This window comes from Ascidia mentula, chromosome 4 (assembly GCF_947561715.1).
Source record: "Ascidia mentula chromosome 4, kaAscMent1.1, whole genome shotgun sequence".
Classification (NCBI taxonomy): domain Eukaryota; kingdom Metazoa; phylum Chordata; class Ascidiacea; order Phlebobranchia; family Ascidiidae; genus Ascidia; species Ascidia mentula.
Genome location: NC_138569.1, coordinates 18523935 through 18550643, shown reverse-complemented (window position 1 = coordinate 18550643; position 26709 = coordinate 18523935). Strand labels below are relative to the sequence as shown.

Sequence of the window (26709 nt, the reverse complement as noted above, 5' to 3'; positions counted from 1 at the left end):
GCCCATCGAAGACGACCCGCTTTTTGCGAATCAGCAGCATAATGGCGTAATGTCGGCATGCGAAAAACTTCCCTATTAAAACAATTCTGCTCGGCGTTCTTGCAATAAATGCCAATATTGACCAACATCACGAGAACGGAAATTTAATGTTCTACCACATGCAATTAACAAATTTGAAATTAAGGTGCCGGATGACCTTCAAATCGCCCATCGAAGACGACCCGCTTTTTGCGAATCAGCAGCATAATGGCGTAATGTCGGCATGCGAAAAACTTCCCTATTAAAACAATTCTGCTCGGCGTTCTTGCAATAAATGCCAATATTGACCAACATCACGAGAACGGAAATTTAATGTTCTACCACATGCAATTAACAAATTTGAAATTAAGGTGCCGGATGACCTTCAAATCGCCCATCGAAGACGACCCGCTTTTTGCGAATCAGCAGCATAATGGCGTAATGTCGGCATGCGAAAAACTTCCCTATTAAAACAATTCTGCTCGGCGTTCTTGCAATAAATGCCAATATTGACCAACATCACGAGAACGGAAATTTAATGTTCTACCACATGCAATTAACAAATTTGAAATTAAGGTGCCGGATGACCTTCAAATCGCCCATCGAAGACGACCCGCTTTTTGCGAATCAGCAGCAAAATGGCGTAATGTCGGCATGCGAAAAACTTCCCTATTAAAACAATTCTGCTCGGCGTTCTTGCAATAGGTGACAATATTGACCAATATCACGAGAACGGAAATTTAATGCTCTACCACATGCAATTAACAAATTTAAAAATTAAGGTGCCGGATGACCTTCAAATCGCCCATCGAAGACGACCCGCTTTTTGCGAATCAGCAGCATAATGGCGTAATGTCGGCATGGGAAAAACTTCCCTATTAAAACAATTCTGCTCGGCGTTCTTGCAATAAATGCCAATATTGACCAACATCACGAGAACGGAAATTTAATGCTCTACCACATGCAATTAACAAATTTGAAATTAAGGTGCCGGATGACCTTCAAATCGCCCATCGAAGACGACCCGCTTTTTGCGAATCAGCAGCATAATGGCGTAATATATGCATGCGAAAAACTTCCCTATTAAAACAATTCTGCTCGGCGTTCTTGCAATAGGTGCCAATATTGACCAATATCACGAGAACGGAAATTTAATGCTCTACCACATGCAATTAACAAATTTGAAATTAAGGTGCCGGATGACCTTCAAATCGCCCATCGAAGACGACCCGCTTTTTGCGAATCAGCAGCATAATGGCGTAATGTCGGCATGCGAAAAACTTCCCTATAAAAACAATTCTGCTCGGCGTTCTTGCAATAGGTGCCAATATTGACCAATATCACGAGAACGGAAATTTAATGCTCTACCACATGCAATTAACAAATTTGAAATTAAGGTGCCGGATGACCTTCAAATCGCTCATCGAAGACGACCCGCTTTTTGCGAATCAGCAGCACAATGGCGTAATGTCGGCATGCGAAAAACTTCCCTATTAAAACAATTCTGCTCGCCGTTCTTGCCATAGGTGCCAATATTGGCCAAATTTGACCATATTGACCAATAAGCCTTCTAAATTTATAACTTTGGCAGTATGCAAGTACAACATGTGTTCAATCATGTACATTTGCACATATCAGCAAACTTGGCAATAATACACAACTTTATTTGTGAAAAATGTATTTGTTGACATCCGGGGCCGGGCCACGTAGCAGCCTTCGACACGCTACAAAATGTTGATTTGCGGAATGCAGTTTGTACACCCTTGGTGTAAACAAATACAAAACATTTTTGCTACATGTTTAGATGATGGATTGCTTTCTACATTTCTTTTTCATGTGCTTTTTGGATAAAATGGCAACAAATTTTAGAGATATGTGACATATATAACGCTAAATACTGTTTTTTCCAATACACACAAACATATGTATTTACTGTTTATCCTGTGACATGTGTTGCATAATTGATTTCTGTGACAAAATACTTTAAAAAAAATATGCTCTATTTTCTGTGCAGGTCGTATTCAGTTCGAAAAAAAGAAAAAGTTGAATTGTTATGGTTACTTTTGAGGGAAAAGAAAATTGAAAATGTAGTGTAGTTCATACTACACCTGACAAATTCCTGCAAATGTGTCATTGGTAGGGGAGTCAGGAGATAATAGGAGAGGGGTTAATAAAATTTTCATGTTAGGTACCACGAATCCATACGAGTTGATAAACCCTTCGGTATATGAGATCAAATCCTAATAGAATGCAACAGTACAGTCAAAAGATAACGCGTGAAATATGTCCACATCAAAGTCATTGCGTCATAAGGGACAAACAGAAAGAAAGGCAATCTTCGACCAAAACGAATTTCAATGCCAGGACCAAACTTTATTTTATCAAAATAGGACTAAAGACCGCATATCAGCAATTCTATAAAAATAGTTTTGCCCGAGGGGAATGCCCGTCTTGTACTCCTGCGTCATAGAGAGTCTCAGTTTCGTCACAAGGCAACCGGTGATGCATTGGGATCAATTTTCTGTTTAATGAGCAAGAAGTCACGTGGTGTAGCCAGGGCGATTTTCAGCGTGTTTGGTGCAGTTTTAGTGCAAATTTTTGCTCTTCTCAGTCAGTCAGACGTTTGGTGCAGGGTGCTGTGAAAAGTTTAGTAGAAAAACCATCAAAATGTTCAAGGGGATGAAGCACAAAATTGAATCATTTATTGGCACCTATTGCAAGAACGCCGAGCAGAATTGATTTAATAGGGAAGTTTTTCGCATGCCGACATTACGCCATTATGCTGCTGATTCGCAAAAAGCGGGTCGTCTTCGATGGGCGATTTGAAGGTCATCCGGCACCTTAATTTCAAATTTGTTAATTGCATGTGGTAGAGCATTAAATTTCCGTTCTCGTGATATTGGTCAATATTGGCACCTATTGCAAGAACGCCGAGCAGAATTGTTTTAATAGGGAAGTTTTTCCCATGCCGACATTACGCCATTATGCTGCTGATTCGCAAAAAGCGGGTCGTTTTCGATGGGCGATTTGAAGGTCATCCGGCACCTTAATTACAAATTTGTTAATTGCATGTGGTAGAGCATTAAATTTCCGTTCTCGTGATGTTGGTCAATATTGGCACCTATTGCAAGAACGCCGAGCAGAATTGTTTTAATAGGGAAGTTTTTCGCATGCCGACATTACGCCATTATGCTGCTGAATCGCAAAAAACGGGTCGTCTTCGATGGGCGATTTGAAGGTCATCCGGCACCTTAATTTCAAATTTGTTAATTGCATGTGGTAGAGCATTAAATTTCCGTTCTCGTGATGTTGGTCAATATTGGCACCTATTGCAAGAACGCCGAGCAGAATTCTTTGTATTAGGGAAGTTTTTTGCATGCCGCCACTATGCTGAATCGCAAAACCAGGCGATTTTTTTAATTCGCGATTTTTTTGATTGATACAGCTGCGAAAAAATTTGTTTAAATGTTTTTTGAGGTTTGAACTGCTTGCTCATCTCTGTAATTTGATTCTAATCCAAAAGAAACCAATTTTTGAGTAAATGCCTGTTGTTCCTTGTAAAATGTGGCAAATTTGCAAAATTATTCTGCCAGAATTCTGCCAGAATGAGGGTGGTGTATGAAATACAGCCTGAAGCCAAAGGAGGAAGTACTTTTCTTATCGGATGTGGGTCTAATCAAGTAATCAGTAGTTGAATTTAAGTTGGGTTGGAGGCGGCGAGCACAACGAGGCAATAATGAAGTAAAGTTGGGTAAGACCACGTGATAATCACACGAAATGAGGGTCATAAAAACGTGACCTTAGTCAGTTTTTGCAACTTGTTACAAATTGCTTTTTCTTGCAAAGCATTCAAGTGGAAAAAAGTATTTCGGGATAAACTTTACCATGCGCTTAACCGCAATGTCCTTGCTCTAGTAAAGCATAAACTAGACCTACTGTACAAATAATCTAACACATAACCGTTAAAATTAAAACGGCGCGAAGTCCATAGTAGAGGGCTGGAGTTGTTCGGTCATGAACAAAATAATACCGTATGTTGTGACACACACTATAGCCTATGTTCAAAACAACACACAAATACGTCTGTAGTGCATCTTTATGGTAAAGTCATCGGTTGTACAGTAGTTTATGGGGCACCACGACGAATCTGTGTGTTGTTTAGGACATGAGCTATAGTGCATATCACAACATAAGCCATAATTTCTTCCCCTGGTATGAAGACGTGGAATTATTTTGGTCTGGCCAGCCAGCCAATACAACCTTGAAATCACAAGCGTACGGTGGCTAATGTTTGCTCCTGTTGCTGTTTAAACAAAGTTTCAGAAAATAGGTCCATCGCCTCAGTCAGACAGTCAGACAGTCAGAAGGTTATTCTGTGGAAAGTAATACTTTCCACGCTTGTTCAGAACCATAGTTTAAGCTTCAGAAAAATAAGAATGTGTTGCTATGCTTTAGCGCGTTTTTGGAAGCAGGCACACAGATTCAAATTCGCCTTCACAGACATGAGAATTAAAACTTTTTGAAACATCTACTGAGTTTGCATTGTGTTGTTCGTCACCGATGATCAGGTTGTGTTCCGCCGAGAAAACCTGTGCCGTGAATAAAAACCACTGACCTAATACGTTTTAGGAGTTAATTATGTTTGTGATTGCATCAGATATTTGTTTTATGTTTTTTTGGGCTATGCGGGTAGATGAGCTGTAATAACTCATTTAAGTGCGAAAATTTGGAATTGATTACACGGAATAGAAAAGCTAAAGTTAATGTGCTAACCATAAAAGCAAACGTTTCGAACACTGCTGTCATAAGTGTTGTCAACTAACTGACTCATTTGCGACTAAACGCACACAAAGGCGGACAAGCAAGTTCGCTTCGCATATTAAATATGGATTTTCCATTTCGTGTGATTCATTTAAAATAAGCGTTTTACACTCCACATGACATAAATTGGTAAACGAGGAAGCAGCAAAAGTGAATTTCGAGAGATATGCAGATGCAATGTGGGATGAATATGGCTTTCTTTATGCCTATATTCCTATCATTTATGATAACTAGATCCAACAAATGCTATATTTCGTTTTTATTGCAATTAACATTTATATATTTGTACTTTTCCAGGACTGCTGAAAATTGCATGGATTCTGTGGCAAAAACGAAAAAACAACTTTTTCTTCTTCTGGCTTTCAGTTTGGGATGGATTTTCATTACAATAAACATTAAGGAGAACTCAAAAATCAGCCACAGAAACCAAAATGATGTAGAACAGAGTTTATATTCTGGCAAATACACATATCAAGAAACTGCAGATATTATATTTCCGAAAGTTTGTCAAAACGTTTTGCACAACTTGACTGTGGGAAAATGGGTTCCATTGACCAACCCAGAGGAAAACTCATCATATTACGATGATATTTACCGCGGTTATTGGCTGGAAAGAGACATGACCGAAAAGTTATGGAGAGATGATGGAAAATGTGGAAAGCGAAAGTAAGTCCGATAACCGAACATTTAAAAAGCTGTCGTTTATAATAAATTTAAGGAAAATACGTTGTTTCTTTACTTGTAGCCAGCTTCCGAAAATATCTGGATCCAAATGGCCACGTTTGTCCAGTTGGTGCAACCCCCAAAGTGATACTCCCTGTTGCAACAACGCTGATGGTGGAATATGCGCTGCTCCTAACTCGTCAACATGCGAATGTCCGAAGTGAGTTTTTCTGCCTCTGGTTGTTATAATTCTTAAAATATGGTATAACATATTATTAACGTTTTTGACATATATTAAGACTTTCCAAGATATGCGTTCTCTATTACACTTACAACTGATTAGGAAAACGACTTTATTACCTGTTTGTATTATCACAGTTGTGTGGATATGCGCAAATACCATCATGCTGAAATGTGTGAGTGGAAGACGGAGGACGAAAGATGTGCCTGGCGTTACTACTCAACCGGAACGGAGGCGTGTGACGTCATTGAGCGTTCTCCATACAATTCTATTCATTTCGTTGGGGATTCACTAATTCGAAACATGTTTTACGCCCTACTGACGATCCTCACAGATGATAAAATCGGAGGAACTTGGGCAAAAAACACCAACGAGAAGCTCAAGACTTACTGTCGTGCTGAGAAGAAGTTTTTCTTCAAATGCAGAGGGATTATACGTTCAATGAATGACGTTCTCCACCCGGATAAACTTTGCGGTGGCAGAAAACCCAATTTCACTGTCAACGCACTTATATCTTACGGCAGTGATTTAGAACAACTGATAAAGAAGTTGGTTAAAGAATTAAATGGGCGTGAAGGCTCAATAATGTTTCTTCACCTTGGACTTCACCTGGGTATGAATTCCAAAGTTATTATTGAAAAATACTTATCACCAATATTAAAATCCCGTCAAACCTTCTACGAATCTCACAGCAATAATACGAATACCAAGTGGCCCAAATTCTATTTCGTTCCGCCGCTTTTGTCGGGACTCATGAAACCTGGAATATTCCTGCCTACCCAAGGCAAAGATGCCGCAGCCAAATTCTCGGAACAGATAAGAGAATTTTGCCTTAAAAATAACATTACTTTTTTCGACGTTCGCCCGTTTTCAAGATTTGTTCACAGTTTTGATGGAACTCATTACGGCCTCGGTGTGAACCTGATGAAAAATCAACTGATGCTGAATCACTTCGACGAATTGACTAATTGACCAGCATGTGCCTTTGTTTTGTATCTTAATTTAATCACAAAAATCTTTTATACCTGTATTCTTTAAACCAGAGTTCGGTAACGCACGGCTCTGTCATTCATCCATTCATCATACGGCAATCTCATTTAGGATGAAACAAATATCAAGTTGGAGGCGCCCGTGTAAACGTATGATGACGTATATTTTGCGACTCCTAATACGTCGATTAAATTCACTTTTTGCTTGCTAAAGTTTGCCAACCTCCGTATAATAGAACATGTTTTATCTCTTTTTTCAATTTACCATAGTCCGATATACCAACGCAAATTAAAATACACATAACAATATTGGCGCATATTTTTAATTTTTTGGTACAAAACTATAACAAGAAAAATTATGCGTTTACTTTTAACATTGTCTGTGCAATGAAATACAAGTTGTTCAATGTGTTTCCAATGGTACTTCTCCACATTTCATAGTTTGTTCATCTGGTTGCTGACCTTAAAATATTCTTTGATTTTAATACAACTTGATAAAATTGTAAAATCGAAGTCGCAGTGAACATAAAACCAGCGCAATTGGTCGGATTATTGCAGCCTTTATAACAGGCCTGGACAACGAGGTCACGCTCGTTTCGAAACTGCAGGCGGAGGGGTAAGAACTGGTTTCAGCCGTCGTACGTTCTGAGTTACTGATGAGGTAATGCACAGAAGGGAACCACGAGTCAGCAATTTTTAAAGTGATTGGCAACATCGGTCAAGTGCCCGACACATAAACCAAGAAGAAAACCTGATCAGAATTCGTGACCAGGATATCCAGAGCTCGAATCCCATGGATGTTCATGGCCGTTGCCATAGCGACAAAATAGGACAATGCCTTTCTATTCCACAGAGTCACATTAACTTTATTCTTGTGTAAAGATGTTCACGCAGTGTCTGGAGCACAATACTTTAAGTGTACTAAAATCGTATTTTTTATATCGGTCCGAATGCTTCCATCAGCAGAATTTGCCCCATATCACATTAAATATGTTTATGCGAATACCAACGTTATATGTAATTAAAAGATATTGATTAATCATATAGCGTTAGCAACCTGTTTTTGTCTCGTTCCCTGCACCCAAAAACAACGCGCATAGAAATTGATTATTTACTTTTGCACGTACATGATTGATGCATACCGACATTCCGGCAAACCAACCAGAAAATTTGGCTGCGGCATCTTTGCCTTAAGTAGGCAGAAATATTCTAGGTTTCATGAAATAGAATTTGGGCCACTTGGTAATTGTATCATTGCTGTGAGATTCGTAGAAGGTTTGATGGGATTTCAATCAAAGGCGTAAAATATATTTTTCTGTAACAATTGCAGAAATCATACCCATGTGAAGAAATATGATTGATCCTTCGCGTCCATTTAATGCTGAACTAGCCGGTAAAGCGCACGGTAAATTTTATCCCGAAATACTTTTGCCCACATAAAGTACTTTGTGGGAAAAGCAATTTGTAACAAGTTGCAAAAATCATGACTACAGTTGTTACATCGCCACTGTTTTATGTGATGTATTGATAATTGACGTCAGCACAATGTACCGTTGTTACGTCACAAATACCGTTGTTCCCGTAGAACCCCAGTGCCTGCCTGTACTGTTGTTGACTGAGTTTTGTCCTGGTTAGTTTTCTGCTGTATGAAACTAATATTATGTTCTATTTGAATAAGATAAATTAAGGCAATTTAAGTGCAAGTTGAATCTGCTAACGCTGTTTCCTGCTGTGTTATTGATTGGGAAGAAGCCTATATTTTTGTGACTGGTTCCAAAATAGTTCGGTAAGAAATTGTGCATTTAATTTCAATGTTTTTGGTCTCTAATTCAACGCGTGTTGTGTAGAAACCGCAGCGTCTTTGAATAAAGTTGAACCGTTCCTTTTGAAGAAGAAGCGTGTGCGTTAAGAACCATTGAGGAAAACCCGTCTGTTGCACTGTCCGGGCGCAACCAGTCACGCCCGTCTGACTGCCAAGGGCAGCGCAACATCGTTTCGAACTATCTGGATTTATTCTCAGCCCGTTTCGAATTATTGGATTTATTCTCAGCCCGTTTTGAATTATTGGATTTATTCTCAGTCCGTTTCGAACCATTTGGATTTATTACCATTGGGATTTATTACCATTCGAAATGTGTGATCCTGCTTCACCGTCTTCGTCTTCCACAGTCGAGGACCCGGCGGTTTTGCTGGTATCCAGCTGCGCGCACGCATGGCAACAATCTTGCCTGCATGTTGAAGAGTTAATGCTGAAAATTGACAACGCTGTTCTTGTTAAGGAATACCTGCCACAGATGGAGAAGTGTTTTTCCGACCTGATTAATGCCTATGCGCCGCTTGCTGAAAACAGCGAAGAATTGGCTCTAGCAAGACAGGATTGCCAGCGCGCAAAACGTGAACTCGATTCTCGTGTGGCGGAGTGGTTTGCCAACGCCAAGAAGTCATCTGGGCGTCGGAAGACTATATCAAGCCGATCGTCAAGTTCACATGTTGACGTACATAGCTCTGTTTCCTCCACCTCCTCGATTACCCGTCAAAGAATAGCCGCTCGTGTTAAACTTCAATTGGCTCGGGTGTCACAGCGTCAAGTCAATGAAGATGCTGAACTTGCAAGGCGCCAAGCAGAACTTGATGCTGACCTTGCAAGGCGTAAAGCAGAACTTGATGCTGAACGAAGAAGAAAACAGGTCGACGATGAGGTTGAGATAGCCGAGGCTGAAGTACGTGCGTGGGAGGAAGAATCCATTGCTGGAGATCCCCTGCTGTGTGACCCAAGACACCCTCCCGTGACAAGTTCCTCTGTCGGGGGGCTTCGACCTGAGTTAAATATTGCGCCGGTAAATGCGTACCAACCTTCTGTCCCTGTCGTGCCACGGTCACACCCAACTTGCGTGGATACGAAGCCGTTTTTCCCGCAATCTGTCAGCGCACCCGTTGCTAAGTCATATCAAGGTCCTGATCCCTTTCCGTCGAACATACAGGATGTTGTCTCTCCGTCGCGTAGATACGTCCCAGAAGAGGACTTCATACAACAGCGAATCGTTTTGCCCCAGCCCGCGGTCAGAAAGTTTGATGGCGATCCGTTGAACTACTGGTCATTTGTTCGTGCTATTGAGTCCCATGTTCATAGCCGAACGAAGTCCCAAGATTCACGGCTAGTTTGTTTGTTGCAATTCTGCCAAGACTTCATTGCTGCTAAACTTGAGATCTACAGCAAGGATAAGATCTCAGGATACTCCAAAGCCCGTTCCCGACTTGAATACGATTACGGACAACCCCATATTATTGCCAACGCAGGTGAACGTCGGCTCAAACAATTTCCGCCAGTCAAGCAAGGTCGACCAAAAGACCTGATGGAATTTTCTGACCTTTTAGAAAGGTGTCGCAGCTCACTCGAAGATATTGAGGAGTACGCGAGCTTGAACTCCTTGGATACGTTAAGACAGCTAATTCGAAAACTGCCGTTCCGGCTTCAAGAGAAGTGGATCGAACGTTCCGTTCAAGTGCTCGACGAGACTGGATCCCAAGCCGGATATCTCGCCTTTACAAATTTTGTCGTAGAGCGAGCGCGCATCGCCAACTCGTTGTTCGGTGTCGAGGCTGTCTACGAAAGCGTGCACGAAAAACCCGTCCCTGTTTCGGTAAAGAAGGGTCCTCGTGCTGCTGCGTACAACATCTCGTCGTCGACATCCAGTCAGCCTCGAAGTCAAAACCCACCTACTCCCGTTTCATGTGCGTGCTGTAACAAGCCTCACGACCTGTCCAAGTGCCCGAAATTCGACGGAATGTCTCCCCAGGATAGACGCGGGTTTGTTGTCACAAATGGATTGTGTTTTAAATGCCTTTGTTCAGGTCATCGTTGCGGGAAATGCACGATTCGCAAGCCATGCTCGGTAGAAGGTTGCACTGGCACTTTTCACCACACAAAGTTGCATGGCGCCTTTCAGAAGAGGCGACCCGGCAAGATTACAGAGAACCCTGCCCCGAAGCCACCGCCGATAGAACAATCGGCAACGATAATGGAAGCTACAACGGACAACTGCGGAGTCTACCTCAACGTCGTTCCCGTAAAGGTCAGACACAACAACATCGAGGTAAATACGTACGCTTTTCTTGATCAAGGTTCTACGTCTACATTTTGCGAACAAGGTCTGATTGATAAACTTGGTCTGCAATCCAAGGATCGAAAGATTTGTCTGAGCACTCTGACAGATCAATCGCGAGTGTACCAAGGCTCCACTGTGTCCTTCACCGTCATGCCGCTTGATGACGGAGAGCCGTTGTTGTTGCCGGAAGTGCTGTCCATCGACAAAATTCCCGTGTCGCCGAATAGGATCCCTGATGCGAAGAAGCTTGCGGAGTTCAATCACCTCAAGGAGTTGCCCCTGCGTCGCCTGGAAGGGGGAACTGTGACGATACTGATCGGAGTCGATAACCCCGCAGCCTTCCACGTACAGTGTACACGTTCTGGACCGCAGGGGACACCTTGTGCTGTAAAGACATCTCTTGGCTGGTCACTCTTTGGTCCCGCACTTGGTTCGTCTGCAAGGAGCGAAGCACATGTCCGTTTTTTAAAGGTTGCACAAGTCATGTTCCAACGGGAGATAGAGTGTTTGTGGAAGAGCGACTTTGGCGACGGAACATCAGTATTCGACATACCCTCATCCAGGGAAGATCGAATTGTTTATGACACGATGAAGGCATCGGTGAAGCATCAAGATGGACATTTTGAGCTCCCATTACCTTGGAGACCTGGAATCGAAAAGTTGCCACCCAGCCGCCAGATGGCGGAAAAGCGGCTGGTCGGTTTGAAAAGACGATTGTCTAACAACGATGTTCTGCGAAAGGGATATGTAGACACGGTGCAAACGTACATATCCAAAGGATACGCCGAAGAAATTCCCGACAACAAGGTCGTGACAGACAATCGCATCTGGTACCTGCCTCACCACCCAGTATTTAACCCACACAAGCCTGACAAGCTTCGTGTGGTCTTTGATTGTGCTGCCCGAAGCAGAAGCGTCTCACTGAACGACGCACTGATGCAAGGTCCTGATTTTGTAAACAGTTTGGTTGGCGTGCTAACCCGTTTTCGCTGTCAGCCAGTTGCCTTGATTGCCGACATCGAGGCAATGTTCCACCAGGTTCGGGTGGAACCCCGTGATCGCGATGCACTTCGATTTCTCTGGTGGCCCGGTGGAGATCTGACCTGTACACCGACGCCTCACCGGATGAAAGTGCACTTATTTGGTGCAACGTCCTCTCCGAGTTGCGCCACCTTCTGTCTGAGGCAGACCGCAGATTTATTCGGTAAAAACTTTGATCCACAGGTTGAATCCGTTTTGCGGCGCAATTTTTATGTGGACGACTGCCTCGCATCCGTCAAGGATATAGAAACTGCTATCGCTGTTCGTCTTCGTTTGAAAGACCTGCTAGCCAGAGGAGGATTTCGCTTGACAAAGTGGCTCTCTAACGAACAGCGCGTTTTGGAGTCGGTTCCCGAAAACGATCGAGCAAAGGTTGTGAAATCGCGTTGCCTCGATGATGCTACGCAACAGAGAGTCCTTGGTGTTCATTGGTCTGTTGCGGAGGACGCATTTCGGTTCAAAGTCAAACCGCCGAGCAGGCCGCACACGCGTAGAGGAATCCTTTCAGCTGTCAGTTCACTTTACGACCCTCTGGGTTTCGTATCTCCCGTGATTCTAAGGGCCAAGTTATTGCTGCAGGACTTGTGCAGAATGGAACTGAATTGGGATGACGGCATTCCGGAATTGATATCCGATAACTGGAAGAGGTGGCTTGCTGAGTTGCCTCACTTAAGCAATGTTGTCGTTCCACGTTGCTTCAGGTCTTCGGAACTGAAACCTCCATTGAAGTATCAACTGCATCATTTCGCTGACGCATCTAAGTATGCGTATGGCGCCGTGTCATATCTTCGCATCGAAGACGATCACAGGACAGTGATGTGTTCTTTTCTGATTGGAAAATCCCGACTTGCCCCGTTGAACACGAAGACGATCCCTCGACTGGAGCTCACCGCTGCTGTGCTCGCTGCGAGGTTGGATCGCCTCATGAGAAAGGAACTAGACTTGCCCATTGAAAGTTCAGTTTTCTGGAGTGATTCCACTGCTGTTCTGTTAAGCATTCGAAATGCAACCAAACGGTTTCCAGTTTTTGTCGCCAATCGCCTGGCAGAGATTGAGCGACTGACCGACATTACGAATTGGAAACACGTTCCTACAAAATTAAATCCCGCAGATGATGCCTCAAGAGGTCTACCCGCTGATGCCCTTGTCAATTCGAGTCGCTGGTTAAAAGGCCCAATGTTTCTCCTGGAGCCAGAAACCAACTGGCCGTCGCAACCGCCAAATGCTGCCGATGTTCCTGAGGAATTTAATCCGATGGGGAAGGCTGTAGCCTCCTGTACTGTTAACGTACATAAGCCGAAGCACCCCATGGATCGAATCATTGAACGTTACTCGTGCCTACATCGATTAAAGAAAGCCGTGGCCTGGTGGATGAGATTTAAGATGTTTTTGATACATCGAAGGAAATTATCAGTTGTCCCGTCAACTAACATTGGCTTGTCTGAGTTGAAGATCGCCGAGTTGGAACTTGTCAAGTACGAGCAGCGGAAAAGTTTTGCTTTACTTCTCTCTGCATTAAGTGGAAATTCTCGACTGAAAAAGACTGACTGCAGTCGTTCTGTGTACAAGTTAAACCCTGTTCTGGTTGATCAAGTGCTCCGTGTTGGTGGACGTTTAGACAAAGCGCCGATAAGTTTCAACGCGAGACATCCTGCAATCATGCCCCATTCTTCGCATTTGACTGACCTATTAATCCTGGCCCATCATGAAAGAGTTGGACACTCCGGGATGGGACACACCTGGACTTCAGTTCGACAAGACTACTGGATCATCAAGGGCGGTGTTGCCGTACGGCGCGTGCTTGGAAAATGTCTGTCTTGTCGACGCCGCAATGCTCAACCGGGTCGGCAGATGATGGCCGATCTGCCGTCGGCTCGCTTGGGAATCGCTGAACCTCCGTTCTCCAATGTCGGAATTGACTATTTCGGTCCTTTTCTGGTGAAGCAGGGTCGCAGCGAAGTGAAACGTTACGGTTGCGTATTCACCTGCCTTACAATCCGTGCCGTTCATCTGGAAGTTGCCCACAGTCTGTCTACTGATTCGTTCATAGCTGCCCTTCGTCGTTTCATTGGGAGACGCGGAGCACCAAAGCATATCTTCAGCGACAATGGCACAAATTTTGTTGGTGCCGAGAAAATACTGAGAGAGTCGTTGCAAGCATGGAACCAGCTTCAAATCTCTGAATTTCTGCTTCAGAAACAGACGTCGTGGTCATTCAACCCTCCTGCTGCAAGCCACATGGGTGGCGTTTGGGAACGTATGATTCGTTCTGTTCGTCGGATCATGTCCTCGCTTGCTGGTTCCCAGGTGATGTCTGATGAAGTCTTGGAGACCTTGTTTGTGAAAGCTGAATCCATAATCAACTCAAGACCCCTTGTCCCGGTGACATTTGATCATAGGGACGAAGAACCGCTGACCCCGAATCATCTCCTGCTGATGAGAGGATCGCCCAACCTGCCTCCGACGATTGCAGAGAAAAAGGATTGCTATACAAGACGGCGTTGGCGTCAGGTGCAGTTTCTCGCTGACCATTTCTGGAAGAGGTTCATGAGAGAATACCTGCCGGTTATCACTGCTCGTCCCAAGTGGCATGATTCTCATCGCAACTTTAAGAAAAATGATGTCGTCCTACTTGTGTGCGAATCTGAGTGCCGTTCAAAATGGGCGATCGGTCGAATCATTGAGACGTACCCCGATGAAAATGGAAAAGTTCGCATTGTGCTCGTTCGGACGAGCAGCGGTGTCTTTCGGCGCCCTATCACAAAACTGTGTCGCATCGTCGATTCTGATGAGACCTCTTCAACCTTTCCGAGCGATGTCAGCTCGGTTTGCTAGATAAACTCCGGGTAACTGCTCGGTTTTCTGAAGATACCTTTGGACACTCATTTCTCGCCGCGATACGCACGATATTGGCGATGTGTTTGTAAAAATGTTTCATGTCATTCCCACATTTTGGGGGGGAGTGTTACATCGCCACTGTTTTATGTGATGTATTGATAATTGACGTCAGCACAATGTACCGTTGTTACGTCACAAATACCGTTGTTCCCGTAGAACCCCAGTGCCTGCCTGTACTGTTGTTGACTGAGTTTTGTCCTGGTTAGTTTTCTGCTGTATGAAACTAATATTATGTTCTATTTGAATAAGATAAATTAAGGCAATTTAAGTGCAAGTTGAATCTGCTAACGCTGTTTCCTGCTGTGTTATTGATTGGGAAGAAGCCTATATTTTTGTGACTGGTTCCAAAATAGTTCGGTAAGAAATTGTGCATTTAATTTCAATGTTTTTGGTCTCTAATTCAACGCGTGTTGTGTAGAAACCGCAGCGTCTTTGAATAAAGTTGAACCGTTCCTTTTGAAGAAGAAGCGTGTGCGTTAAGAACCATTGAGGAAAACCCGTCTGTTGCACTGTCCGGGCGCAACCAGTCACGCCCGTCTGACTGCCAAGGGCAGCGCAACAACAGTCATATTTTTGTGTGAAATGAAATCATAATGAACAGTTAGGCGTAGAGCAGCCTCTTTGGGTAGAAATGCTAAACATTTAAAGATAACCCTTTATAAATATCACAGAATAAAAAATACACAATAATGTACCTGGTACATATACAGCACACACAAGCAACGCCCATAACACATCATAACTAGCTTCTCTTAGAATAGATGAATACTTTGCTACATATCTACGGATTTGAAAATATTCAATTAAATGACTCACGCAGTATAACATAGTAAATGCCACAAATCACTTTTGTTGACACAGCCAAACAATAACGATATACGAACAATAATCCCTGTAACCGCGGGAATACTTTGGATGATGTATTTTACGTCACAATTATTTTAAACTATACAGCCTTGTTCAACATAATTAAAACACGCCTGTATCAGTAGTTGTCAATATTTTATATTACACTATAGGGATTTGATGTTAGGTTGACAGTTCCTCGAAGTGATTTAACAACAATTGGTTTTTCATGATATTCACGCCCATGCCGTAATGCGTTCCGTCAAAACTGTGAACAAACGTTGAAAACGGGCGCACGTCAAAAAACGTCACTCCGTTGTTCATGCAGAATTCACGCACCCGCCTTGAGAAGTTAACAATAGCATCTCTACCCTGTGTTGGCAAATTTATTCTTGGTTTTATGAGTCCAGGAAAAAGGGGTGGAACAAAATAAAATTGCGGCCACTTGGGGGCCGTGTCGTTGCTGCGGGAGTCGTAGAAGACCTGTCGAATTTTTAGTATCGGCGAGAGGTAGTTATTGATTATGACGTCATAACGCAAATCCAAGTGAAGTCCGACGTGGAGTAATATTATGGAGCCTTGCCGTCCGCTCCACTTTTTAACCAGTTTCATGAGTGCTGTGTGCGGATCCGCCCCTAGGGTAGCACCTATAGTAAAGTTAGGTTTTCTTCCGCCACAAAGCTTGTCCGAATGTTCAACGTCGGCCATAGAACGGATGGTCAGCCTGCACTTAAAAAAGAAAGATTTCTCGGCGCGACAATAAGGCTTCAGTTCCTCGCTGATTCGTTTTGTCCAGGTACCAGTGACGTAATTGTCGGTGAGGATCATCATTAGCGCGTAAAACATATTTCGAATTAGGGAATCCCCAACGAAATGAATAGAATTGTATGGTGAACGTTCGATGACGTCACACGCTTCCGTTCCGGTTGAGTAGTAACGCCATGCGCATCTTTCGTCCTCCGTCTTCCAGTCACACATTTCGGCATGATGGTATTTGCGCATATCCACACAACTGTGATAATACAGACAGGAAAGATAAAGGCCTTTTTCTATATTTAGCCCACTAAGCACTTTTCGGGAAGTTTGAATAATTTTGAAAACATTATTAACAGGCAAGATTTGGATGAGTTATGAGAAATAGAAGCAGGAAAACTTACTTTGGACAATCACATGTTGACGAGTTAGGAGCAGCGCATGTTCCACCATCAGCATTGTTGCAACAGGGAGTATCACTTTGGGGGTTGCACCAGCTGGGCAAACGTGGCCAAGTGGATCCGGGTATTTGTTGAAGCAAGCTGCTCACAGTTTGTTTCGTTATTGTTTTGAGATTGAAAAAATTCCGTGTGTTCAAGTATAAATGTACAATTGACAAATAGCATGTGCTTGCCTGGCGTATTATTTTTTAATAACCTATCCTTCTGGCACAATTAACGTCACTTTTATTATCCGACGTTTCACCTCCTATATACAGCTAGGCTTCGTCAGGGTATACCCAGCTAGCCTAGCTATATAGGTGCAACGTCGGACAATAAAAGTCACGTTGATTATGCCAGAAGGACAGATTATTAAAATAAAGTACAATTGACAGACTGTGAGATCTTTAGTTGTTGCAATGCTACCATACAAAGATTGATCAAAAAAACGTGAAGAATGATGGACCAGCCAAGTTCAGTTTCAATGTTAAACTTTGGGTTCTTTATAGATGTTTTGAAACAAAACCTCAACGTTTACTTACTTTTGTACACCACACTTTCTGTCATCCCTCCACAGCTTATCAGCCATTTCTCTTTCGAGTCTGTAACCGCGGTAAATCGCGTTGTAATATGAAGAATTTTTGTTTGTCGTCTTCAGCGGCCTCCATTTGCCGACCGTCAGGTTTAACAAAACATTTTGGCAGAATTTGGGCGAATGCTTCGTCTTGGAAAAATAAATCCGAAAGTTGGTTTTATTTTGATGCTGGTGTCGCAATTCCACTCTCTCTTCAACTTTTAACGAGACGAAGATCCAACCCAATCCTAAAGCAATCAAACACAGTAGTTGCTTGCGAAGTGCAGCTATGCGCTTCATTTGTGAACTTTATTCTGAAAATGACGACACACACATCACTTTAGTTGATTGTCTTTTACACACATCACTTTAGTTGATTGTCTTTAAGTTGATTGTCTTTTGCCTTTCGGTGAAAACTCTTCTCTGACTTCCTTTAAAATTTACCTACTTACTCTTCCCATTTATGCATGTACAATTTTATTCTTACCATGTGCCATTTTGCAGGACACGAGACAGACAGTGTTTCAAAACCTTGAGCTATTCAGATCAACAATTTCCGTTTTAGGTAATTTCACAAAATAGAATGGCAGATTAAGCACACGCGAAAGCAAGCGAAAAGCAGAACGGAAATTACAGCGCTAATGGATCCGTGTGAATGAAGGCTCGTATACAACATACGTTAAAAACGTAATTATAGAATTTCAACACCGCATTTTACTGGTGATTATTTCTGAACGCATTTTGCTAATTTTATAGCTATATTTCATTTACGACTAAACAATTGTTTTGAGGTCAATGTAGTCAGGTGTCTAGCATAGGCCTTAATTGGGTGTAGCCGTATCAACAATCTACAAAACATACAATAACCTACAAAAAAAGTACACCGTATGTCCACCTGTCAGCAGATAGTTTTAACATATATTTTTGACTTGGGCTACTTCCTTCTCAATTTTCCTATTCTGGATTTCGTGTTGGTTAAATTAACGCAGGGAATGTTGCTTTGCCAAAAATATGTTAAATGTTTAACAAAACAAAAACAAAGCTGAATAGTTGGGATTGCATCGTGTGGTTATGGACTGCACAGGCATAAAGTTTTGTGCATATAGCTGACCGAAGGGTTTCTTAAACCTAAAAGATTACTGTACCACAATCCAGAAACAGTTGACTTAAATATTTACAAAAAAAAATATTGCGACAATTTTCTACGATTTATTGATATGTTAACCATTTTTTTAACGGCAGTTGATAGAATAAAATATTTCGTGTGTATAGCGCCACTTAGCGGTTGACAGTTGCTATGACGACACACCGGTTTGGTTTTGTCTGTGTGGTTGCTGTCTGGAATCTTCAAGTTGGTTGGATTAGTTGTACTGTTTTTTTGACTGGAGACTTTTTGTAAAAGAAAAACAACAAAATGCCACCAAAAGCCAAATCCGTTAAGGTTTGTAAGAATAATATACGTTTGTTAGTTGATATACATGTTTATTTGTATGTCACTCATTGTTGTTGTGATATTTTACAATATCATTAGCTTGCAAGTTACATGTAGCCTACAGTGAATAAAAACACATTTTGTTTTTTCAAGGGCCCAGGTTCAACTATTGGCGCCAAACCAAGCAAATCAAACAAGGGCCGCCAAAGAATCAGAGTAAGTCTGGGTCTTGTTTGGTATTTTTTTCAAGTAGGCCTATGACTTCGTTTAGCAATGACATTTATGAGATGAAAAAGGTTATAATACTTCTTTCCCAGTTACATTTTTGATCATACTTTATGAAACATACATAATAGGAAGATGATGATATGACTGAACTTGGTGACTTGGGTGATGAGTATGTTCATGGAAGAACTTTAGTGAAACCCGATGACCAGCTTGACCTCACTGAGGGTGAGCTCAAAGAAGAGTTCACGAGGATATTGACTGCTAACAACCCACATGCACCACAAAACATTGTCAGGTTCAACTTCAAGGTCAGTTCAACTCTTTTATGTGCAACATTGAAATTGCATTTGTTTTGTGTATAAGTTAACTTTTTAATTGTAAGGAATGTCATGTTTTAAATTGTTACACTCCAATTGTGAACTGCTTAGATATGACTTTTAAAAAGGCTTAATTACTAAACAATAAAATTTTATTTCTGTGATCAGCATACACATGGCTACTGTTTCGACCTATAAGGTCTCATCAGTGTAGCTTGGTGTGACTTTTCTAGGCGACTTTGCTGACCAAAAGACCATAAAATTTTAGTTTGTGGTTGTATAATTAAAAAAACAAGCACTGATTTGTAGGAAAGAACTTACAAACAAACATCCAGTGTTGACCAAATTGCCATTCACTTTGCCTTGGATGGCAACATGCTACACAAAGACTCGGATGAGGCAAGACGGCAGAGAGCAAAGGCAGGCATCGGCGACAGCAGAAGGTTGTCATTTGTCACACTAACCCTTATCTTCATAGGTTTTATTATGCCGTCATTTTGCAGTGAAGCGGCCCTGAGTGAGGTTGGTGATGAAGAAGCTGCGGATGCAGAGGAAGGAGACAAAGAGGAAGCAACTGAGGCTCCTGCCAAGAAAGAAAGCCTCAGAAATCAGTTTAACTTCAGTGAAAGAGCATCGCAAACATTCAACAATCCATACAGAGTAAGTACAAAAGATAGTTGTTTGGAAGGTGGTAGAAGTTAATTTTGTACAAACTATAAATTGTTTTGTTTCCAAAATGTGATGGTACAATCCAGTTTGACCCCCAACCTTGTATACATCAATTCTCAATGTTAATAGTCATAGAAAACAACTTTAAACATGTATGCATTGATCAGGCATAAGCTGTATATAGTTTTTAGTTAATTAACACATAAAAGAGGATGCCATTTGTGCTTGTAACAGGAAAGAGGTTGTGCAACTGAACCTCCACCAAGATCCAACTTTTCTGCGACAGCAAACCAGTGGGAAATATATGATGCCTATTATGAAGACTTACAGAAACAGGTTTACACAAACAAGTACCACTAGATGTGCTTGCTAGTATTGATGAATTGTCAAGTCTTACAGTGAATTACCAATCAGGATTTTTTTTAAATAAAATTGAAATTATGAATTGCTATGTCAAAGTGTCATGACAACATTTAACTCCAAAGCTTACATATGGCACTATTTTTAGGAAAGGGCAAAAGAGAAATCGAAACAAGTACCAGCCTACAGAAAAGATGATGACAAAACCAAAAAGAAGCTTGTTGCTTTGGAAACACAAACTGATGACATTTCAAAGGTTGCCAAGGCAGCCAAGATTATTGGTAAGTTTGGGACAGTAAAGTAACCACGTATTTGCAAAACTTTGTGTATTTTCTTACAGAGCGTATGGTGAACCAAAACACTTACGACGACATTGCACAAGACTTTAGCTACTTCGAAGATGCCTCAGATGAATTTCGTGACCAAGAGGGGACATTACTGCCTTTGTGGAAGTTTTCTTATGACAAGGCAAAGAGATTGGCTGTGACAGCAGTGTGTTGGTACGCATAGCACTAAATTAAAAACACTTACAATATTAAAACTCATTCTAATGCCAAGCATCTGTTTCTAGGAACCCAAAGCACTACGACTTGTTTGCAGCAGGTCACGGTTCATATGATTTTACCAAGCAGGGAAGGGGAATGCTGCTATTTTACACGCTGAAGAATCCCTCCTATCCTGAATATATTTATCAAACAGAAAGTGGAGTAATGTGTCTGGATGTACATCCCTTGTACCAGTAAGTCAGATACACTTAGAAAGGCAATGTATAGTTACAACATGTCATTTTATTATTTTGTGTGTCAGGTATCTGGTATGTGTTGGATTTTATGATGGAAGCGTTGGTGTGTTTAACGTCAAAGACAAGAAACTTGGTCCAATATACCGGAGCACAGCAAAGAGTGGAAAACACACAGACCCAGTGTGGCAGGTCTGGCAGCTAAGATTGAAATATATTTAATTTATGTAGCTTGGATGCATCAAACAAAATTAAAACTGTAGTAAAAGTGAGTCTGAATATGTGAAATAGGCTGTGTTTATATATGCAAAGGAGCCAGAATAATCATAAAAAGCTGCAGATAGTAGTTCACACTGTTTCGACCTATGAGGTCTTGTCAGTGCAGCTGGTAACTGTAACACTGGACTAGCTTTTCAACTTTATGAATTGGTCACTTTATGCTCTCAGACTTGTTGCTTGTGATACTGAGCAAATATCACCCAACTATATAATATATTTCAATCAGGTGAAATGGCAAAAAGATGATTTGGACAACAACTTAAACTTCTTCTCCGTGTCATCTGATGGTAGAGTGGTGTCATGGACCCTTGTCAAGGTAAGTTATTTCTTTTTTTCATAGGTATTTTTACATAGCTTGGCAACTAATTTGCATAATTATTACCCTGAGCAGGATGAGCTTGTTTTCTCTGATGTCATCACACTGGCTGTGGATAGTGCTCCTGCAGAGGGACCTGATGGCACTCAGCTCCAGCTATTGGGTATGACAGACATAAAAGATTTAAGCATTGGGTTGTTTAGTAAAGGAAATTCATGCCAGTTTAAAATTCATTAATTCCAGTAAACAATTAATTCATACTTTTTGGGGGAATTATTAAAAATTTAAATCTGAAATATCCTAAAAATTTTACCAAACTATTTGTGGTCAAAGAAAAAGCAATATATGGTTTAATACTCTCAAAACTTAATTTTGAAAGGACGTTTTATTTAATTTTGGTCCAATCCAATAATTCCTTTAATTAAGAACGAGCATTATAGGATGTGGAACATCATTTGACTTCCACAAGAAGATCGACTACCTCTTCCTAGTTGGTACAGAAGAGGGAAAAATCCACAAGTGCTCTAAGGCCTATTCCAGTCAGTTCTTGGATACAATCGAGGCACACCATATGTCTGTCGATGCGGTCAGGTGGAACCCTTTCCACACAGACATATTTATTTCTTGCTCAGCTGACTGGACTGTCAAAATTTGGGATCACAACTACAGGTGTGTAGCAATGTGTGATGTACTACAGTTACCAGTTTCTACATGTTTTTTTTGTTTGTGGTACATATAAGCCATATTATGAGGATCAATATTTGAATGATGTTTAATTTCAAAACATACGAGACATTGCAAAAGTAGGTTTACAGACTTTGCAGCCTAGCTGGATCAGACACAAAAGTAAATGTGTATTTCCAAAAATCATTAAGTACACACATTTGTGAAACACATGCCTTTTTTAATAAGGGTTTTTAGACAGTGATCTGCACTTGTTTGACCACTGGTTTTGGCTATGCAGGTTATAAGCTTGTGACTGATCCATACATAAATACTGAATATGTTTTAAGGAATCAAGCCATGTTCACATTCGACTTGAACAGTGCTGTTGGTGATGTTGCTTGGGCCCCATTCTCTTCCACAGTGTTTGCAGCTGTTACTGCTGATGGAAAGGTAAGCTTTTGCACATCCGACATTATTTTAGGTTACAAACATAAAGGTTTGTTTTATTTTGCCTCGCGCAGCGCGGACCTAAAACAAAGTATCACATATAAATGCATTTGGTTTCAGCTCGAGTTTAAGGTTTTGTCATTTTTAGCATTGTTTAGGTGTTAGACCGAATGAAAACATGTGGCATTGTGCTTAAAATAAATGATCATGCATGCTAATTATATAAAATATAATATACAAAAAAATCCAAAGAGCATTTTTCTGCACACAGGTTCATGTTTTTGACCTCAATGTGAACAAGTACGAAGCATTGTGCGAGCAATCAGTCGTTCAAAAAAAGAAAACCAAACTAACTCACATCGAGTTCAATCCCAGACACTTTATCCTGGCTGTCGGTGATGAAAGGGGATACGTAACCAGTCTTAAGCTATCACCCAACCTCAGGAAAACCCCAAAGGTTATTATAATCTTCTAACATGATATTATATTGCAAGTCATTTATAACAGATAAAAGATATGTTGTTTTTTTTGTGAGAAACACAGATGTTTTTCTGTTGAGTTTCAGACTTCATATTTGTAATTTTGTTTTATTTCTACTACAGAAAAAGAAAGGGGAAGAAAACGTTCCAGTGGACAAAGAAATAGAAATTGCAAAACTTGACAAGATTCTGAGCTTAGTTAGAGAACCAGACAAAAAAGACAAACAATAGTGATCAGTTTTCTAACAAAATTTGCATTTTTACTTTTCATGCAAAATTCTATCAAAAATATTTGTTTTCAACCAACGTGGTCATGTAATGCTTGTACTGTATTTTTTATGGTTTTTATTAAATGTTTGCTGTATATCATGTGTGGCCTCATATGAGATTGTTGCTAAAATAATTTAGCCAGCCTTTCCCCCGAAGGATTTCCTTGTTTTCCTATAAATTCACACGCCCAAATTTAGCATTGGAATTGAACTGCACATGAACTGTTTCTTACAAAAGCAAAAAATGAGTCAATATTCTGATGTTTGACTGAGCTTGGGAACCATTAAATTATCTACTTTCATGGTTGGACTGTACAAATTTTCAAACGCAAAACAAAAATTTATTGGCGTTAATGCAAGACACAGTGCAAGCCACGCACTATGTAATATATTTTACCAAATATAGACCAGAGACAAGGTGAAAATTTAAACATACACACCGCATACGCTCAGAACATTGCCTGAAACATTACAGCAAGCAATCTTGGATGGCCTTTGAGTATTTTGGTTTCAGGTACTTTGCCATTTCACTTCTTGTGATCCAGGCATAGTCCAGTACCTTCTCCTCATTGGGAGTTAAGGTAATTTGGGGAACAACACGTCCCTGCACGTTTCTCGGCAAGTAGGCATTAAATAAAAACAGTTTGGCACCACTGTATTGGTCACTTCTCGCCTCTTTCGGAAACTTGTATTTATAAAATCCAGATGGGGCATTGGATAAAAATATAACTGAAGAAGCACCACCAAAACAAGTTGCTAACGCCTCATCAGCAGTCTGCATGAACACAAAATAAAACATTAGTCATTTGCAACTTTTAACGGATCTATTGTCCCTACTAGCCCTTTTATGTAGTGCATTGTAGTAAATTTAAAATAAACTATTTCTCTTACTTTTGGATTCAATGCACAATAAAGCAAAGCAAAATTGAGTTTATCAAAGGCTAACAAGCCCTCTATGCGCTATTGTGATACTGTCAGACACTGCATTAAATATATGCCCAAAATAGGTAGTTTTTTACTGCACCTAACTTTTTTTGACTACCTTTTTTAGTGTCTTTTCACCCTGCCATTCACTGGTAGGCAGCATCCAAACTGTATCTTTTCCAAGTGTTTGTTTCATAATCAATAATAGTGTTTCTCGTGGGTGGCGCATAATGTCTCGAAGGTTGCTATCATCTGGAACTATACACAGAAAAAGGTTATTAAGCAAACAGTGAAACGTGCTTCTTCGCCTTAATAATATCCATACTATATACATAAAAAAGAAAAAGGAGTAAAATGCTGTAAACAAAAGTTAATGGATCAATGGTTTTACATTAAAATATTTTACATAGGTATGTATATACACATACTACGTTAATACCTATTTCATTTCTTGAGTTGTTGAAACTTTCTAATTCAAGTTCATTTTCATCCTCAATGTCTTGGAAAGTTTGTCTAAAATCAATTTTTACCTTTTTCTTGTCGCCAGATGCCTGCAGACAAATGTGCAACAAATTTTACTGTCATTACCTATACCAATCAGCAACAGCCAATGTACAAAAGCAGTCTTATTCTATGAAATTATGTTACCTAAAACCAGACAAATATATTTTGTTATGGGACAAGTGGTTGGGTTTCCAGTTACCAGATCCGCAAATGCAAATTGATGAGATGCTCAAAATGACTCGTAGTAAAAAAAATTTTCCACACTATATAAAACTTTTTTGGGAGTTTGCTTTGTCAAGGAATATAAAAAAACCTAAGGGACATGATGGTACTTGTGTGATAGCAATATCAAAACAGAAATTCAAAAGAGTTTGTAAACACGTTAAAAGAAAACTGCAGCATGACAAAACAAACTAGGCTGTGCCACACATTGAAGAACAATACAGCTACTAAAAATGCCAGGTACCCTTTAATATAGCAAATAAAATTCATTCTTACCTCGGCAAGTTTTACTATCATGTTTTGCCGTATTTTTTCAGCTTCCCAATCGCTCAAGCAACTTTTGGCTAATTCCTTCGCATCAGCAAGCAATGCATACCTGCTTTCCACATCATTTAGCAAAGGTTCCTGGACTGGGGGTCTCATCTGTAGACATGCAAGGTGGAAATTTTTAGGATTTTTGGTAAGTTTTGGCATGGACATTGTTATTTAGGACCAAGGCTTGCAAGATTGCAATTAGGATTAGCAAAAGTTTTTTGTATTAGTAACGTTTTTCTGTCAATTACTGATAAAATTTTACATATGTGTGGCGATCCTTGATGCATCACATTTTTTTCCAATCTGACTCAGGCCCACCATTTTAAAACTGGTATTATACCAGAAACAGTCTGGGTTTTTAGCAACTTACCAAACACACAGATGCACATAATTTCCAAGTTGATTTAATGTCAGTTGGCAACTTCCTAGAATCACGAACAGCCATGAAACGACCATCGATATTGATTGAAACCGCGATCTGTCTGACTGTCAAAACTGGTCTCCATGGTTGGGAGTTAAGTTTGCACAAAAGTTTAGCTCCTTGATTTGCTGAGGCCATCACAGCACATTTATTCCATGCTTTCAGTTCAGTGATGACCTTTGCAAGTATATTTCAAGGGCAAAATGCAACAAACAAACTATACCTGAATCAAAACAAGTTTGCAAAGTGAAAAACATAACATGGCTTGTTTAAGTTGCACAATAAGCATTAAACCAAGTATGCAAAAATAACATAACAAACGAATACAATCAGCATTCCCGTTGCGCGGCAGCAGACAGCAACAACATATGACCTTGAAAGCTAATAGTTTCATTGGTTTGCAATGAAAAAAACTTCAGCTGTTGAGATTAAACAAAGTTTCAACATAAGGTTTATCTAGGGGCAATTAAAGAGGATACTACGACATTATCATCATAGTACACCTTTTTACATTACCACAAAGTTCACTTTTCCCTCGCTTCACACATTGCAGAAAACGTACTTTTACCGGATCTAAAAGCACCATGCTGAATACCAATACTTTAACAGGACTACTGGCAGCACGTGGGGAATAAAATAAGTTAAAATTTTTACACATTTTTACTCTTTTAACTAAGAAACTGTTTGCAAATTTATTTTCCAACTCCCTACCAATTTTTTGTCATTACTCTA

At 40.7% G+C, this 26709-nt stretch overlaps 5 protein-coding genes across 5 annotated transcripts; 3 read left to right on the top strand and 2 right to left on the bottom strand.

The window, feature by feature from the left end:
- The first annotated feature begins 3636 nt into the window (after window positions 1–3636).
- LOC145898856 (uncharacterized) lies at window positions 3637–7188 on the top strand. Its single transcript, XM_082987493.1, has 4 exons — window positions 3637–3769; window positions 5137–5505; window positions 5585–5722; window positions 5881–7188. The coding sequence occupies exons 2-4, from the start codon at window positions 5153–5155 to the stop codon at window positions 6713–6715; spliced, it is 1326 nt and encodes a 441-aa protein (XP_082843619.1). The 5' UTR covers window positions 3637–3769; window positions 5137–5152; the 3' UTR covers window positions 6716–7188.
- A 1676-nt stretch (window positions 7189–8864) lies between these two features.
- On the top strand, window positions 8865–14714 carry LOC145898241 (uncharacterized). The gene has a single exon (XM_082986669.1). The coding sequence runs from the start codon at window positions 8865–8867 to the stop codon at window positions 14712–14714; it is 5850 nt and encodes a 1949-aa protein (XP_082842795.1).
- Window positions 14715–15806: 1092 nt separating this feature from the next.
- Window positions 15807–17887, bottom strand: LOC145898240 (uncharacterized). Its single transcript, XM_082986668.1, has 4 exons — window positions 17878–17887; window positions 17359–17638; window positions 16781–16918; window positions 15807–16635 (listed from the first exon to the last, which is right to left on the bottom strand). The coding sequence occupies exons 1-4, from the start codon at window positions 17885–17887 to the stop codon at window positions 15807–15809; spliced, it is 1257 nt and encodes a 418-aa protein (XP_082842794.1).
- An 832-nt stretch (window positions 17888–18719) lies between these two features.
- LOC145897191 (dynein intermediate chain 2, ciliary-like) lies at window positions 18720–23791 on the top strand. The gene is made up of 16 exons (XM_082985381.1): window positions 18720–18831; window positions 18976–19038; window positions 19179–19358; window positions 19677–19810; window positions 19871–20027; window positions 20271–20372; window positions 20545–20677; window positions 20737–20896; window positions 20968–21135; window positions 21204–21327; window positions 21641–21730; window positions 21806–21893; window positions 22171–22399; window positions 22744–22846; window positions 23115–23300; window positions 23446–23791. The coding sequence occupies exons 1-16, from the start codon at window positions 18805–18807 to the stop codon at window positions 23551–23553; spliced, it is 2052 nt and encodes a 683-aa protein (XP_082841507.1). The 5' UTR covers window positions 18720–18804; the 3' UTR covers window positions 23554–23791.
- A 110-nt stretch (window positions 23792–23901) lies between these two features.
- On the bottom strand, window positions 23902–26196 carry LOC145897192 (large ribosomal subunit protein mL46-like). Its single transcript, XM_082985382.1, has 5 exons — window positions 25927–26196; window positions 25518–25664; window positions 24955–25066; window positions 24634–24773; window positions 23902–24366 (listed from the first exon to the last, which is right to left on the bottom strand). The coding sequence occupies exons 1-5, from the start codon at window positions 26113–26115 to the stop codon at window positions 24061–24063; spliced, it is 894 nt and encodes a 297-aa protein (XP_082841508.1). The 5' UTR covers window positions 26116–26196; the 3' UTR covers window positions 23902–24060.
- Window positions 26197–26709: the final 513 nt, after the last annotated feature.